Here is a 19,255-nt window from a genome sequence, read left to right on the forward strand (position 1 = left end):
TAATTATTTGAATTGTTCTTCAAGAAAATGCTGATGAAATTCTGCATGTCCACAAGTTATTCTGTAAACACTGTTCTGGTTCTGCTTCCGAGGTAATGTATAATTTCTAGTGATAAACTATGGTATATAACCTGTGAAAGATTTTTCTCCTTGGGAACATTTTTCACTCTCTATTCAGAAGTGTTCCCCTGATATATAAATCATATATTTAAAAAAAACTTTGATAAATTTCTATTATCAGCTTAATATTCTTTTTATTTTAACCGGCCATAAGGCTGCCCTCACTTCTGACACTAGCTTGAAGTTCAGATTCCTCAGGCCACCCTCATTTCTGACCCATTAGCTACAAATTCAATGGTTTCCATGGCCCCCTCACCATGTGTTGGAAGCAACTTGCTGGCAACGAATAAGGGATTACGTAGACATAATTGACTGAATCAATAGTAATGTGTTTGAACTCAGTCTTCACCCGTCACCCTCTTTGGAGGTCAGGCTGATATCAAGTGGCTCAAAATTTCAACCACCTAATCATGAAGACAGCCTTTCTGGCATGATAACCCTATGCTGAGTCATCCCTTTAGCATTACTTGTGAAGGGGTCATCCATAAGTCACTTTGTTATCACAAACTATCAGGTGTGGCCCCAGGCCCACTATGAATAAAAAGGCAGTCCAAAAACTCAGGAAATTCTGAAGTTTACAGAATACCGCCCAAAGACCAGCAACAATAGCCAGGTCTATCTTTGTGTAAAATTAATTCTTCATTACACTCACATCAATGGGAAGAAGATTTTCTTGAGAAGAGTTTCCTCAAAGCCCCCATCATGTCCTTGTTCCTCAGACTGTAGATAAAGGGGTTCAGCATAGGCGTGACTATGACATACATCACTGATGCTATTGCAGTCTTCCTGGAGGAAAGAGTAGCTGCAGAGCTAAGGTAGACCCCAAAAACTGTCCCATAGAACAAGGAAACAACAGAGAGGTGAGACCCACATGTAGAAAAAGCTTTATATTTTCCACCAGGTGATGGGATTCTCAAAATGGAGGAGGAAATTTGAATGTAAGAGAAAATGATCCCAAGGAGAGTAACACCACCCCAAACACTAGTCACAAAATATTGTAGGATATTATTGATGAGGGTATTCGAACAGGCCAGCTTGAGGACTTGACCAAGTTCACAGAAGAAGTGAGGGATTTCCAGGTCTATGCAGAAGGACAGATGCAGCACCATCAGACTATGGAGCAGGGCATTCATGATGCTAATGAACAAGGACAGTAGAATCAGCAGGCCACAGAAGTAGGGGTGCATGATGACCGTGTACCTCAGTGGCTGACATATGGCCACGTAGCGGTCATAGGCCATTGCTGCAAGGAGACAATTTTCCAAACCAGAGAAAACCAAACCAAAGCAGATCTGGGTGAGGCAGCCTGTGTAACTGATGGATTTGCTCTGTGTCTGAATGTTCACCAGCATCTTGGGGACTGTGGTGGTGCTGAAACAGATGTCATTGAAGGACAGGTTGGAGAGGAAGAAGTACATGGGGGTGTGGAGGTGGGAGTCTGAGCTGACAGCCAGGATGATGAACAGATTTCCAAGCATGGTGACAAGGTATATGGTCAGGAACAGCCCAAAGAGGAGGGGCTGCAGTTCTGGATTCTCCGAGAGGCCCAGGAGGAGGAATTCTGCTATATCTGTTTTGTTTTCTAATTTCATGTTGTTGTTAAGTCTGAAAAAAAGAAAGTAGAGGAAATAAGACAGATAACAGATCCCTTCATTTAGAGAAATTGTAGGATCTATATTGTGAAATAAAGTGAATATTAGAAATATATCTCTCTCCCTGTTCCTCTCCACCTCTCTCTGTTACTCTTCTTTTTCCCTCTTCTCATTTCTTTTCCACTACCCATCTCCCACATTTTATTCAACTGTCTACACATTTTCACATTTGCCAACTAACAGGAATAAAGTAGGGACTGATATGTAATTTCTCCTTGAGAATTTTTTACCCTCCTTCAAACTAGCAGCAAAAATAAAATAAAAATTTAAAAATGTTACATCAGTTAAATGTTAGAGCAGTGGTTTTAAAAGTTGGTATTGCATCACAATCAGCTGGAGGGCTTGTTAAAACCCAGATGTGTGTCCCCATCCTCAGAGTATTGGATTCAGAAGGTTGGGTATGGGGTCAAGGATTTGCCTTTCTAACAAATTCACAAATGTTCTACTGATGGTCTGGAGTCCATACGTTAAAGAACACTGCTCTAGAGCATGGGCAACCAACTCATCTGTGATTGGAGCAGACCTGGCACAATTAATGAGGAAAATGAAGGTCCAGCTCATTAGTGCACTGTACAGTGGGCTGGCCGAACGTTCAAGACCGTGACTCCATTTAGCATCTTAATTGTCAGTGAGCCCTCAAAATCTGCCCTTTTCACTCCGCATTTCTGTTTCAATATCTCCTTATTTCACATTGTCCTTTTCACAATTAATTGTAATATTATCACCATAGTAAATGTAGTAATTGTTATACGCTGCTATTATCACCACCACTAACATGGATTGCCAGGCTCTTCACCTATATTAAATATTTTATTATTTCAACAGACCTGTGAGTTAGGTACTTCTATCATTCTACATCTTCCCCATGATCTCACGTAGCTGAGATAAGGTTAAGTTACAGTACAAAGTACCTGGCTCTCTGGTAACAGATGACAGTGAGATTTGAACTCAGGATGTCAGACTTCAGAGCCGACCTCATAACATCACGTGATATAACCCCTAAGTAGGATAGAACTAGGTATCCTGAAAGGTCAATCAGATTTCATCACTTGCCTCTTGAAGAATTCCACCTGAATAAAGACCCAAGTGTTTTACCTGGTCATGAAGGTCTCCTACTTTCTGACTACATAAGCACTATCTAGCAGGTGACGGCATTAAACAGGACCACTCACACTCAGGACTTGAGGTCCAGAGAGAATATGCTACCTGAAACCTTAAGTTGTTAAAGCTATTATGTCTGGAAGGCTTTCTTTTCACCGAAATGATCGAAGATTAAAACATTTTTCTCCTGAGGTGACACGTAGCATTTTTTTTTTTCTTTTTCCAAATCAGAAGACTGGAAGGAATATTGAAACACATGGGGTCTTGAAAAAAAGGCAATAAAAAAGCAACGATTTTTTGACTTACTGAATTCTAGGATGAGAAAGATAAATACTGCCCACACAAATGTCCAAGTGCCTTGAATTTAATATTGGGAGTAGGAGATTGGCAAGTCAATCTTAGGAGGTGACCAGACATTGAGCAAAGTACACCTGAACACCTGAAAAGCCTTTATACTTGTGGGGCTTAAAAAATAGAATCGATAAAAATTGTTTAGCAAGAAGCCTCACCCCTGGAGTGAAGTACTTGTTTTTAAGGTTATCAGGAAAATTGGCTAAGAAAATGAGAAATTTCTTACCTCCTCCTGACCCCATGAATGTAAAAAATATACACATGCACATTCTTCTGTTTAACCGACACTCGTATTTTTTATGAAAAACAATAGCAAAAAGACACCATACAATTTCAATTTTATTGCAGTTATAATTTATCGCCATTAATAGGCTATTGTTTCTGGATTTGTTTTCCCCTTTTCTTTCCCATCGGAATCTGCTCTTCCCTTCATTTCCTCTTTTTAATAACATGGAAATAATTATTTCCTCACTATGTGGTAGCTTGATCCATTCCCTATTCCTTTTATGTTTTCATATATCTATCTTCATTGTGTAATTAGCAGATAGTGTTAGAGGAGGATGTATTGAAAATCAGTCGTTAAAGTTGATGTCCTCCTCCTTGTGTTTCTGGCTGGTCCCCATCAAAGCCTGGATCAGGCAGTCTTGGGCACTGGTTCCTTCAGGGATCCTGAGATTGTGTACCAGGATCAAGTCCAGGACTCTCCCACTTCCTGTGTTAAAATGCCATCCCTGGGTATATGATCATTGGATCCCCCAAACAGGCAAGTGTTGATTGATAAGTCCTGGGCACATCAATGTATTTGCTCATCATTCTTGTAAATCCATGATTTAGAAAAAGTTTCTAAAGTTTCCTCAAGGGCGTGCAGCTCATTGTTGTTGTTAGCTGCCACTGAGCCCCTGAATCAGCCCTTTCTTCTTAGTCCGTCTTAGTCTAGAAGCTCTGCTATAAACCTGTTCAGCATCATAGCAACACACAAGCCACTATTAAGAGATGCACATGAGGTGCATCTTGGCTGAGAGTTGAATACAGGTGTCCTACATGGAAGGCAACATTTCTACCACTGAATTACCACTGCCTCTCATGAACAGATCATTAAAAACCCTTTGCCAGAGAATGAAGAACACCAAAGACACAAGGTAATTATGAGCCCAAGAACCAGAAAGGGCACATAAACCAGAGACTATATCAGCCTGAGACCAGAAGAACTAGATGGTGCTCAGCTACAACCAATGACTACCCTGACAGGGAACACAACAGAGAATCCCTGATGGAGCAGGAGAGCAGTGGGACACAGACCTCGAATTCTTGTAAAATAAACAGACTTAACCGTCTGACTGAGACTGGAGGGATCCCAGAGGTCATGGTCCCCAGATCTTCTGTTACCCCAAGATTGGAACCATTCCCAAAGCCAACTCTTCAGACAGGGATTGGACTGGACCATAAGACAGAAAATGATACTGGTGAGCAGTGAGTTTCTTGGCTTAAGTAGACACGTGAGACTATGTGCGCAGCTCCTGTCTGGAGAAGAGACGAGAAGACAGAGGGAGACAGAAGCCAGCTGAATGGACATGAGAATATAGGGTAGAGAAGACAATTGTGCTGTCTCATGAAGGGGAGAGCAACTAGAAGTACATAGCAAGGTGTATATAAGTTTTTGCCTGAGAGACTGTCTTGATTTGTAAACTTTAAGGCACAAAAATAAATAAATAAATAAAACCCTTTGCCATTGAGTTGATTCCCACTCATAGCGTCTGTATAGGACAGAGTAGAACTGCTCCATACGGTTCCCAAGGAGTGGCTGGTAGATTTGAACTGGTGACCATTTGGTTAGCAGCTGAGCTCTTAACCGCTATGCTACCAGGGCTCCAAACAACTCATTAGGATCCTTAAATTTAGATCTGAATGGCCATAGACACAGTCTGCTTCACCACCAAAGAATTAGGGCACTAGCCATGCAGTCCTGACAACAAGCAACCATAACAGAACCAATCACATGGTGACACATTTAGAATCAGACATACCTGAGTTTATTCCACTGTCTTATTCATTATAATTTATTTATTCTTAGTCCATCTGATGGAAATTTTCATTGTATCATCCACACGCACACACAGTTAAAGTAAATAGTGGAACCAGACAAACTTGGTTTGTGAACAAGGACATTTTTACAACTCTTTAAGAAGCTTCTATCTTCCCATTTGTATAATGGGAATCATCATAAATCTTTATAGGGATATTGCAAAGATGAGAATAGACAAAATCTTGACAAAAGAGACACTCTCATTATTTCGTACTGTGATTTGTTTCTGCCATGAACACAATCTGATCACACGGCCTGATTCATTACAGGGAAGGAAGTGACAGGTGGAGCAAGATGAACGAGGAGGAGAAAAAGAGTAATTTCAAGGAAGGATGGATATGCTGAAACTCCACTGGGAATCTTGCTTGTATAGAGAAGCAAGCAGAAGGAAGACCTCAAATCACTGATCACTGATATCAATGTTTGTTTGGCATAAATGTATAGCAATAAAGGTGAATAAATTAGACATAGATTCATCTACATGGATAATAAAAACTCAAAATAGAAAAGTAATCTGTCTAACAAAACATCTATAGTATGAGAAAATTTTAATAGGTTCTAAAATTATGCACAGTTTATAAATACCAAAAAGTACAGGGAAAAGCAATAAAGACCTTTTTATCCGCCACTCAGCAACATCAAATTAAAATATACTGCCATACTCGCAGTAGCTATTTTTAAAGAAACAGTGAGTGTTTATTTGAAATCCTCCCTTTTATCTTTCCACATTATCAATTTTTGTTTGTTTCCTATGGGGGAACCATTGCACTGAACTTAAGTGGAAATTTTCCTGCAATATCAATACATTTATTATGATTCTATCCATGCACAATGTTTTTGTTCTGCATTTTAAAAATGTATATACTGGAGGAGGGGGGACAAGATGGCTGACTAGGTAGACGCTACCTCGGATCCCTCTTGCAACAAAGACTCGGAAAAACAAGTGAATCAATCACATACATGACAATCTATGAACCCTGAACAACAAACACAGATTTAAAGAGTTGACCTGAGTGACAGAGATGGAGAATGAACAACTACGGGGAAGCAGAGACTGTTTTCGGAGCCTGGAGCCAGCGTCCCTGTCAGGTAACCTTGGCACTAGGCTTAGGATTGGGTGCAGGGGAGCTGAACACAACATCCTGAGAGGGTGCAAACACGAGGCACAGCCCTACCCACCTGAACGGACCTCAGGAGGGGGCCCAGCTGTCCATGGGTGGTGCAGCAACGCGGCTGGTGGGAGGAGAAGTCCCCGGGAGGCAGCGACTGGTTTTGGAGCCGGGAGTGCAGCGCCCCAGCCGGGGAACCTTGACGCTAGGCTTTGCATTGGCAGGGGAGGAACTGACCGCGGCTTCTGTGGGCCTGACCCTCAGGGGCAATCTCTACATAGCCAGCACACATAGGTGACATGCCCTTCAGGAATCTCAGATAAAATAGTCATCCCAAGCAAGATAAGTAACTTTGTCTATATTCCAGAGTGCTACTCTCTCCTGTTTTTCTGAACCCACCCCTCCCCTTCCCAGGCGGTTTCATTAACATTGGAATTTCCTGAGCCAGAGGGAGAACGGCTCCACGGCTTTTCTTTTCCTTTTTTTTTTTTTTTTGGTCTTTTCCTAACCCATTCTTCCGGCCTGAGAGAAGAAACCACAAAAAACCCAGGGACAAAAATCCTTCCCTAATTGGACTAAAAACACAGAACCAGCTCCAGCCAAGCATATGTGATCCATATCTCGGGCTTTCATCCCTACAGGGAACAAGGTGGCTATTCCAATGCAAAGGCATTTCTGATAGGGATCTGACTGCATTTTTTTTTTTAGCGGATTTACTGGAAAAACAAGTTTCCCAGGTCTGATATCTCTGCGTATTCAACAGAGCCCTCACTGACCCACAACAGGGAACTGAGGGCTGAAGCTCCACCCAGACCACCTAGCCTCCTGCCTTAGGGGTCTAAGTAGGGTGACACCTACCAATCTGTAGAGGTACTTGCATTGGGGGCCTAAGATACAGCTGCAGAGCCCTCCCACCAAGGTGCTTTAGGAATAGAGACACACCTACCTCACTGACTCTTGGGGGAAGCCTGTCAGCATCCTGCCACCCCTGGAGCATGAACCCCAGCTGCTAATAGAATCTGGTGCACACAACTATCACCACTACTTCTCAAGATGGATAGGTGTTAGGGTGCAGCACACACTTGATGACCCAAATTCAGATTCTACTCAAGAATAGTACAGGCATATATATCTGGCAACAGCCCAAACCAGCTGGTAATAGGTCATAAGTAAGTCAAGGGCTACAACAATCAAGACAGCACAATCTAGTAGCCCATCCACGTATATTGAAAGAAAACAAAACAAGATAAGACTCAGTAAGCAAATATAGAATAAATCACTACAATATCTTAGTGATGGCTCGGAGACAGCAGTCGATATCAAACCACATAAAGAAGCAGACCACGACAGCTTCTACAACCCCCCAAACAAAAGAATCAAAATCTTTCCCAAATGAAGATATAATCCTGGAATTATCAGACACAGAATATAAAAAACTAATTTACAGAATGCTTCAAGACATTAGGGATGACCTCAGAAATGAAATAAGGCAAACTGCAGAAAAAGCCATGGGACACACTGATAAAACAGTGGAAGAACTCAAAAAGATTATTCAAGAACATAGTGGAAAAATTAATAAGTTGCAAGAATCCATAGAGAGACAGCATGCAGAAATCCAAAAGATTAACAATAAAATTACAGAATTAGACAATGCAATAGGAAGTCAGAGGAGCAGACTCGAACAATTAGAATGCAGAGTGGGAAATCTGGAGGACCAGGGAATTAACACCAACATAGTTGAAAAAAAAAATCAGATAAAAGAATTAAAAAAAATGAAGAAACCCTAAGAATCATGTGGGACTCTATCAAGAAGGATAACTTGTGTGTGATTGGAGTCCCAGAACAGGGAGGGAGGACAGAAAACACAGAGAAAATAGTTGAAGAACTCCTGACACAAAACTTCCCTGACACCATGAAAGATGAAAGGATATCTATCCAAGATGCTCATCGAACCCCATTTAAGACTGATCCAAAAAGAAAAACACCAAGACATGTTTTCATCAAACTTGCCAAAACCAAAGATAAAGAGAAAATTTTAAAAGCAGCCAGGAAGAAAAGAAAGGTTTCCTTCAAGGGAGAATCAATAAGAATAAGTTCAGACTACTCAGCAGAAACCATGCAGGCAAGAAGGGAATGGGATGACATATACAGAGCACTGAAGGAGAAAAACTGCCAGCCAAGGATCATATATCCAGCAAAACTCTGTCTGAAATATGAAGGCAAAATTAAAACATTTACAGATAAACACAAGCTTAGAGAATTTGCAAAAACCAAACCAAAGCTACAAGAAATACTAAGGGAAATTGTTTGGTCAGAAAACCAATAATATCAGATACCAGCACAACACAAGGCCACAGAATAGAACATCCTGATATCAACTCAAATAGGGAAATCACAAAAACAAATTAAGATTAATTAAAAAAAAATGCTCAAAACAGGGAATCATTGAAGTCAATATGTAAAAGATCACAATAATCAAAAAGAGGGACTAAATACAGGTGGCATAGAACTGCCATATGGAGAGGGATACAAGGCGATGTAGGACAATGCAAGTTAGGTTTTTACTCAGAAAAATGGGGGTAAATATTAAGGTAAACACAAAGAGGTATAACAACTCCATAACTCAAAATAAAAACCAAGAAAAATGTAACGACTCAGCAAACATAAAGTCAAATACTATGAAAATGAGGAACACACGACTTACAAAGAAAAACATCTCAGCACAAAAAAGTAAGTGGAAAAATGAAATTGTCAACAACACACATAAAAAGGCATCAAAAAGACACCAAACACTTACTTATCTATAATTAAGCTGAATGTAAATGGACTAAACGCACCAATAAAGAGACAGAGAGTCTCAGACTGCATAAAGAAACACGATCCGTCTATATGCTGCCTACAAGAGACGCACCTTAGACTTAGAGACACAAACAAACTAAAACTCAAAGGATGGAAAAAAATATATCAAGTAAACAATAAGCAAAAAAGAAGAGGAGTAGCAATATTAATTTCTGACAAAATAGACTTTAAACTTTAATCCACCACAAAGGATAAAGAAGGACACTACATAATGATAAAAGGGACAATTGATCAGGAAGATATAACCATATTAAATATTTATGCACCCAATGACAGGGCTGCAAGATACATAAAACAAACTTTAACAGAACTGAAAACTGAGATAGACACCTCCACAATTATAGTAGGAGACTTCAACACACCACTTTCTGAGAAGGACAGGACATCCAGTAAGAAGCTCAATAGAGACACGGAAGACCTAATTACAACAATCAACCAACTTGACCTCATTGACTTATAAAGAACTCTCCACCCAACTGCTGCAAAATATACTTTTTTTTCTAGTGCACATGGAACATTCTCTAGAATAGACCACATATTAGGTCATAAAACAAACCTTTGCAGAATCCAAAGCATCAAAATATTACAAAGCATCTTCTCAGACCACAAGGCCATAAAAGTGGAAATTAATAACAGAAAAATTAGGGAAAAGAAATGAAATACTTGGAAACTGAACAATACCCTGCTGAAAAAAGACTGGGTTATAGAAGACATTAAGGAGGGAATAAGGAAATTCATAGAATGCAACGAGAATGAAAATACTTCTTATCAAAACCTCTGGGACACAGCAAAAGCAGTTCTCAGAGGCCAATTTATATCGATAAATGCTCAAATACAAAAAGAAGAAAGAGCCAAAATCAGAGAACTGTCCCTACAACTTGAACAAATAGAAAGTGAACAACAAAAGAATCCATCAGGCACCAGAAGAAAACAAATAATAAAAATTAGAGCTGAACTAAATGAATTAGAGAACAGAAAAACAATTGAAAGAATTAACAAAGCCAAAAGCTGGTTCTTTGAAAAAATTAACAAAAATTGATAAATCATTGGCCAGACTGACTAAGGAAATACAGGAAAGGAAACAAATAACCCGAGTAAGAAACGAGAAGGGCCACATCACAACAGACCCAACTGAAATTAAAAGAATCATATCAGATTATTAAGAAAAATTGTACTCTAACAAATTTGCAAACCTAGAAGAAATGGATGAATTCCTGGAAAAACACTACCTACCTAAACTAACACAATCAGAAGGAGAACAACTAAATAGATCCATAACAAAAAAAGAGATTGAAACGGTAATCAAAAAACTCCCAACAAAAAAAAAGCCCTGGCCCAGATGGCTATACTGCAGAGTTCTACCAAACTTTCAGAGAAGAGTTAACACCACTACTACTAAAGGTATTTCAAAGCATAGAAAATGACGGAATACTACCTAACTCATTCTATGAAGCCACCATCTCCCTGATACCAAAACCAGGTAAAGACATCAAAGAAAAAGAAAATTACAGACCTATGTCTCTCATGAACATAGATGGAAAAATCCTCAACAAAATTCTAGCCAATAGAATTCAACAACATATCAAAAAATTAATCCACCACGACGAAGTGGGATTTATACCAGATATGCAAGGCTGGCTTAATATTAGAAAAACCATTAATGTAATCCACCATATAAATAAAACAAAAGACAAAAACCACATGATCTTATCAATTGATGCAGAAAAGGCATTTGACAAAGTCCAACACCCATTTATGATAAAAACTCTCACCAAAATAGGAATTGAAGGAAAATTCCTCAACATAATAAAGGGCATCTATAAAAAAAAAAAAAAAAAATTTATACAAAGCCAATAGCCAACATCACTCTAAATGGAGAGAGCCTGAAAGCATTTCCCTTGAGAACGGGAACCAGACAAAAAAAAAAAAAGGATGCCCTTTATCACCGCTCTTATTCAACGTTGTGCTAGAGGTCCTAGCCAGGGCAATTAGGCTAGACAAAGAAATAAAGGGCATCCAGATTGGCAAGGAAGAAGTAAAATTATCTCTGTTTGCAGATGGCATGATCTTATACACAGAAAACCCTAAGGAATCCTCCAGAAAATTACTGAAACTAATAGAAGAGTTTGGCAGAGTCTCAGGTTATAAGATAAACATACAAAAATCACTTGGATTCCTCTACATCAACAAAAAGAACATCGAAGAGGAAATCACCAAATCAATGTCATTCACAGTAGCCCCCAAGAAGATGAAATACTTAGGAATAAATCTTACCGAAGATGTAAAAGACCTATACAAAGAAAACTACAAAGTACTACTACGAGAAATTAAAAAGGGCATACTTAAGTGGAAAAACATACCTTGCTCATGGATAGAAAGACTTAACATAGTAAAAATGTCTATTCTACCAAAACCCATCTATACATACAATGCACTTCCGATCCAAATTCCAATGTCATTTTTTAACGCGATAGAGAAACAAATCACCAACTTCATATGGAAGGGAAAGAAGCCTCGGATAAGCACAGCATTACTGCAAAAGAAGAAGAGAGTGGGAGGCCTCACTCTACCTGATTTCAGAACCTATTATACAGCCACAGTAGTCAAAACAGCCTGGTACTGGTACAACAACAGACACATAGACCAATGTGACAGAACTGAGAACCCAGATATAAATCCACCCACATATGAGCAGCTGATATTTGACAAAGGACCAGTGTCAGTTAATTGGGGAAAAGGTAGTCTTTTTAACAAATGGTGCTGGCATAACTGGATATCCATTTGCAAAAAAATGAAACAGGACCCATACCTCATACCATGCACAAAAACTAACTCCAAGTGGAAACATAAAGACTAAAACGATAAAGATCATGGAAGAAAAAATAGGGACAACCTTAGGAGCCCTAATACAAGGCATAAACAGAATACAAAACATTACCAAAAACGATGAAGAGAAACCAGATAACTGGGAGCTCCTAAAAATCAAACACCTATGCTCATCTGAAGACTTCACCAAAAGAGTAAAAAGACCACCTACAGACTGGGAAAGAATTTTCAGTTATGACATCTCCGACCAGTGCCTGATCTCTAAAATCTATATGATTCTGTCAAAACTCAACCACAAAAAGACAAACAACCCAATCAAGAAGTGGGCAAAGGATATGAACACGCACTTCACTAAAGAAGATATTCAGGCAGCTAACAGATACATGAGAAAATGCTCTCGATCATTGGCCATTAGAGAAATGCAAATTAAAACTACGATGAGATTCCATCTCACTCCAACAAGGCTGACATTAATCCAAAAAACACAAAATAATAAATGTTGGAGAGGCTGCAGAGAGATTGGAACTCTTATACACTGCTGGTGGGAATGTAAAATGGTACAACCACTTGGGAAATCTATCTGGCGTTATCTTAAACAGAAATAGAACTACCATACAACCCAGAAATCCCACTCCTCGGAATATACCCTAGAGAAATAAGAGCCTTCACACGAACATATATATGCACACCCATGCTTATTGCAGCTCTGTTTACAATAGCAAAAAGCTGGAAGCAACCAAGGTGTCCATCAACGGATGAATGGTTAAATAAATTGTGGTATATTCACACAATGGAATACTACACATCGATAAAGAACAGTGACGAATCTGTGAAACATTTCATAACATGGAGGAACCCGGAAGGCACTATGCTGAGCGAAATTAGTCAGAGGCAAAAGGACAAATATTGTATAAGACCACTATTATAAGATCTTGAGAAATAGTATAAACTGAGAACACATACTTTTGTGGTTACGAGGCGGGGAGGGAAGGAGGGTGGGAGAGGTTTTTCTACTGATTAATTAGTAGATAAGAACTGCTTTAGGTGAAGGGAAGGACAACACTCAATACATGCAACCTCAGCTCAAATGGACTGGACCAAAAGCAAAGAAGTTTCCGGGATAAACTGAATGCTTCAAAGGTCAGTGGAGCAAGGGCAGGGGTTTGGGGACCATGGTTTAAGCGGACTTCTAAGTCAATTGGCAAAATAATTCTATTATAAAAACATTCTGTGTCCCACTTTGAAATGTGGCGTCTGGGGTCTTAAATGCTAACAAGCGGCCATCTAAGATGCATCAATTGGTCTCAACCCACCTGAATCAAAGAAGAATGAAGAACACCAAGGTCACACGATAACTAAGAACCCAAGAGACAGAAAGGGCCACATGAACCAGAGACCTACATCATCCTGAGACCAGAAGAACTAGTTGGTGCCCGGCCACAATCGATGACTGCCCTGCCAGGGAGCACAACAGAGAACCCCTGAGGGAGCAGGAGATCAGTGGCATGCAGACCCCAAATTCTCATAAAAAGACCATACTTAATGGTCTGACTGAGACTAGAGGAATCCCGGCAGCCATGGTCCCCAAACCTTCTGTTGGCCCAGGACAGGAACCATTCCCGAAGACAACTCATCAGACATGAAAGGGACTGGACAGTGGGTAGGAGAGAGATGCTGATGAAGAGTGAGCTATTTATATCAGGTGGACACTTGAGACGGTGTTGGCATCTCCTGTCTGGAGGGGGGATGGGAGGATAGAGAGAGTTGGAAGCTGGCAAAATTGTCACGAAAGGAGAGACTGGAAGGGCTGACTCATTAGGGGGAGAGCAAGTGAGAGTACAGAGTAAGGTGTATATAAACTTATATGAGACAGTCTGACTTGATTTGTAAACGTTCACTTGAAGCTCAACAAAAGTTAATAAAAAAATGTATATACTATACATGTCATTTTACTGTTTCTTTCAATAATATTTTAAATGACTTAGAAATCTTGGTACTTTTTTGCTGTGGTCCATTAGCTTTAAATGCCTTAAGGGATTCCACTGTTTTATTCTATCACTATTTAATCTTCTTCCAACTGATGGGCGTTTTCATTGTGGCATGCACACATACACACACACAGTTTAAAATAACGCCTACTGACCATCTATATTCAAGACTGTGGTTGCCTCTGGGAAGGGAAGAAAGGGAATTGAGGAGTTATATTAGCTTTATGCATATTACTTCCTTTAAGAGAAGAACTCTGGTAACAAGCTATCAACATTTATTAACTCTGAAGACATGGATAGATGGGTATTTGTTCTACTATTTTTTTATAAGGCACTGCCTTATAACGTATTGTGCAGGTTAAGAAAAACAGAACAGTAGACTATGGATATAGCTTATGGGGCCTGCCTGGTTCTTCATGTCTTCCCCTTGAATCCTTATACCTGGTACCAGGGTTGAGACCAAGATCTTCCCTACAAAGAACTATCAGGAACCAGGTACTGAAAGATAAGAAGCTAACTATATATCCCTGCCAAAGAAATTAAAGAAAATTTTAGAGAATCCCTAGGATTGGTGATATCACTAGGTTTGTGTGTCACTAGGATTAGTGGCATATCTAGGGCTGGGGTCTCATGGTGTCAATAACTCATGGTGTCAACCTGCCCCCCATGGACCTCCTCCCATACCAGACCATGCAGCACCCTTAACAATATTTTTTGTACTAATGTTACTAATTTTAATCATAGAATAATGTGTGACAAATATAGTTGTAAATTGATTAAATGTAATAGTTCTTAGATACTTACATGAATACTAACAAAATTGTTTTGTAAAATATTTCTACAATGACTTATTAGTAAATGAGCAGAGGGATTTTTTTATTTTTCTCTTTAATTACTATTTCATTCTAAAAAAAAATTATAGACATAGGTTCACAAATACTAGTTACCTCAATGTTTTAGCTAAAACTCCAGAAAATTTGACAAAATCAGCAAAATAAAAACAGCAAAAACAAGAACAACAATGTGTGCTTATAGTGCGGGCAGATGAAACCAGGTGATTTGAAGTGTCATTGTAGTTTTTTTTCTTTTTTTTTTTTGTAGTTGGTTGATAATGACAGCTCTGACTGGAATGCATCTGGTGGTTCAAAAAGTAAATTAGTATAGAGTTTTAGCCTTGTGGGTATATTGATACATGTAAGCTGGCTTACGAAAAATATTTTTGGTGTTATAGCTAACTACAGAGATATTTTTATAAAAAATTACAAATTTCTGCTGAAACGCTGCACAAAAATTTTATAGACAGTCATTTCGGTGTCACCCCTTCTGACAGGGTCACCCGCACCCCCTTACTGACACCACTTAAGAGATGGTTTCTGCTAAGATGGAAAACGTCCCTGGAAATTATGATTAGAGTAAAAAATTAGCAGAATGAGAGCTGCTGAAGTATTAGAGCAAATGCACAAGGAAACATGTCAAAATGATGAACTATCAACCAGGCAACTCACAGGTGACAACATTTTGCCCCTCTTCTGCATGTGCTTACCTCACAGCTGCTCCCAGATGGACTGATAGAAGAAGACCTCTCCTTATTTATTGAACATAAACTGGGGAACTTCAGGTTACCTGGGTGCCACCACTAAGGAATGATATTCAGTTCTCTCCTGGAGGTTGAATGGTAAAAATGGAAGCTCTGGGCTCAGGGAGCACAGGAAGCCAGAGAGAAGGACCAGGCTCCTGTGTAGAAATGACGGTCCTTGGAATGAGGCTCAGGGGTACTGCCTTCTGACCAGGGCAGGGCTATTGAGTGGGGTGATCAGAGGCAGAAAATTTTCAGTCTCTGTGGCCCTTGGGGGTTCAGTATCCAAAGCTCCTCATTAACCAAATTCTTTTGCTGTTATTTTGATCTCAGGACAGTATAAATCCTTAAGGAGCAAGGCTCAGAGAAGGACGAACTTCTTTGCAGCTGATTACCACACTTAGAGAGGACATGAATATGCCATCCTCTTTTCTCCATCTCTTTCTGCACAAGTCCATTTCAAGTACAGTATACACAGGGACACACCTCCCTTCTGTAATTGATTCTAGTCTTCTTTCTTTAGGAACATTGAAAGGAAACCCTAACACCAATGTCAGAAAAAATGACATCACATTTAGGCTAACAAGTATAATTTATTTATATGCATATATATATTATCTGCATAAATACAAAAGATAATATAGAAAATGTACCCCCAAATGCAAATATTGTTGTTGTTCTTAGGTGCTGTCGAGTAGGTTCCCACTCATAGTGACCCTTTGCACAACAGAATGAAATGCTGCCTGATCCTGCGCCATCCTCACAATCTTTATTATGCTTGAGCCCCTTGTTGCAGCCACTGTATCAATCTATCTTCTTGAGGGTCTTCCTCTTTTTCACTGACCTTCTACTTTACCAAGCATGATGTCCTTCACCAGGGACTGATGTCTCCTGATAACATCTCCAAAGTACGTGAGACATAGTCTCGCCACCCTTGTTTCTAAGGAGCATTCTGGCTGTACTTCTTCCAGAATAGATTTGTTCATTCTTTTGGCAGTCCATGGTATATTCAGTACTCTTCACCAACACCATAATTCAAAGGCATCAATTCTTCTCTAGTTTTCCTTATTCATTGTTCAGCTTTTGCATGCCAAAAAATGCAAATACTAAGGACTAATTCTATGCTCGTTCATTGAAGGTCGATCCTGTTTCTGCATATTATAGTCAGCATTTATAAACATAATTTCTGTCATCAATACGAAATGAACATATAATAGGCATTTCATTTGCTTGTAAGAATTGCACTGCCACCTTTTCCCAATACAAGCAGTAGCTTCAATAATACTTTCTTTTTTTTTTTTTCCACCAGGGGACCATGGGTTGGAATTATGGCTCTCATTTATCATATTGCTGCAGTAAAATGCAAAGGATCAGAGAAGCAGTCAACCTGTGATATAATGCACATTTGTGGTTTGGGAATTGTTTGTAGCTACAAGTAATTTGTTTTTAGCTGAATGGCATGACAAGATAAGTAAGACATGATATTGATACAAGGATGCAACAGACCTATTGAACAGAAGATAAGAAACAGCCAATTGCCGTTGAGTCAACCCCGACTTACGGTGACCTCACGTGTGTCAGAGTAGAACCGTGCTGCATAAGGTTTTCAGTAGGTGATTTTTCAGAACTAGACAATGAATTCTTACTTGAGTTGCCTCTGGGTGGACTTAAACCTCTAAATTTTGGGCAGCGACTGAATATATTAACCATTTGCACCACTTAGAGACTGATTAGAAGATAGAGCCCAGATGAAAACCAACACAAAAATGGGCAGCTTAGCCATTGCAGCAGTGTACTTACAGTGAACGGATGAACTGTTTAATAAAAAGTTCAAAGATATAAAAATGAATTTGTGTTCTTACCTCGCATCAAAGGCAAAAGCAAACCTCAGGTGGGTTCAGGCCTCAAATGTAAAGCTAACACTACAAATCCTTTCCATTGAGATAGGTAGAGATTTCATAAATAAGACTTTCTGAGCACAAACAAAAAAACAGACAAATTTAACTATATTTAAACTAAGCACTTGTGTTCATCCAGAAAACACTATAAGAGATATGCAAAACAAGCCACAGAGCTAATGAAGAAATTTGCAATACATATAAGTGACAAAGGATAATTTTCCTAATTAAATAAATGACTTTTATGAATTAATAGAAAAAGAGAGCTCAGTTGTTGTTGTTAGGTGCCGTGGAGTCGGTTCCAACTCCTAGTGATCCTACGTACAAAAGAATGAAACACTACCATGCCCTGAGCCATCCTCCCAGTCCTTGTTATACTTGAGCCCATTGTTGCAGCCACTGCATCAATACATCTCATCAAGGGCCTTCCTCTTTTTCCTGACCCTCTGCTTTACCAAGCATGATGTCCTTTTCCAGGGACTAGTCTCTCCTGATAACATGTCCAAAGTGTGTGTGATGAAGTTTTGCCATTCTTGATTCTAATGAGAATTCTGGCTGTACTTCTTCCAAGACAGATTTGTTAGTTTTTCTGGCACTCCACGGTATATTCAACGTTCTTTGCCAACATCGTAATTCTAAGGCATCAATTTTTCTTCAGCCTTCCTTATTCAGTGTCCAGCTTTCACATGCATACGAGGCCACTGAAAACACATGGCTTGTGTCAGGTGCACCATAGTACTGAAAGTGACACCTTTGCTTTTTAACACTCTTTAACACTTCTGTCTGTATGTTCCCCACACATCTGTCAGTTTGTCACACTGTGGTCGCCTGCATGTTGCTGTAAAGCTGGAAGCTATGCCACCAGTATTTCAAATACCAGCAGGGTCACCCGTGGTGGACAGGTTTCGGCGGAGCCTCCAGACTAAGACAGACTAGGAAGAAGGACCCAGTGGTCTACTTCTGAAAACATTAGCTAGCGAAAAGTGTGTGAATAGCAGTAAAGATTACAGCCTTGGAAACCCTATGGGACAGTTCCACTCTGTCCCATAAAAAAAAGGGTTGCTATAAAAAAAATTTTTTTTTTTTTATAATTCAGAACCCTACAGCAATAGATCAGTTTTTTTTTTTTTTCCTGTAAATCAGGCTATTGTTGACCAATGAGATTCTGAGAGTGTTTCAATAGTGAATTGTATAAGCCAATCAGAAATAAACTTTTCTTTCAGTATTTTGTCAATATGAGCCAAGTACTTTTCTACACGTGGTTTGGTGCTACCTGACTGATGAATCTTCTGCCCAAATAAACCTCATCTAATAGATTAATTTTATTATTGACTCAGTTTCTTTTGACAAAGCTAAACAAATATAACTACTGAAGCAAGTGGTAAAATATAATAATTTATATTTATATTCATAAAGCCTGAGAGCTAAAGAATTATAAGATTTATGAATATAGGCAAGATATGGAACACAATGCATTAGTTAAACTTCATTGAGTACTTATTATGTGCCGGGCATTGAACTAAGTGCTTGCAGTGGTTATGGGGTTGACTTCCCAACAGTCAAAGCAGGAATCAAATCGAGATGGGTCAAAAAGGGGCATTTTAGACAAGGTGGTCAGGGAAGGATCTGAGGGAATAATAGGCCCAGATGATAAATATTTTAATAATGCTGGGGGAAGAAAAAAACATTACA

The 19,255-nt window shown here is 39.3% G+C and overlaps 1 protein-coding gene across 1 annotated transcript; it reads right to left on the reverse strand.

The window, feature by feature from the left end:
* Positions 1-773: 773 nt before the first annotated feature.
* LOC126074037 (olfactory receptor 7G3-like) lies at positions 774-1,712 on the reverse strand. The gene has a single exon (XM_049881382.1). It carries the CDS (start codon positions 1,710-1,712, stop codon positions 774-776), a length of 939 nt encoding a protein of 312 aa, XP_049737339.1.
* Positions 1,713-19,255: the final 17,543 nt, after the last annotated feature.

This window comes from Elephas maximus, chromosome 3 (assembly GCF_024166365.1).
Source record: "Elephas maximus indicus isolate mEleMax1 chromosome 3, mEleMax1 primary haplotype, whole genome shotgun sequence".
Lineage (NCBI taxonomy): Eukaryota > Metazoa > Chordata > Mammalia > Proboscidea > Elephantidae > Elephas > Elephas maximus.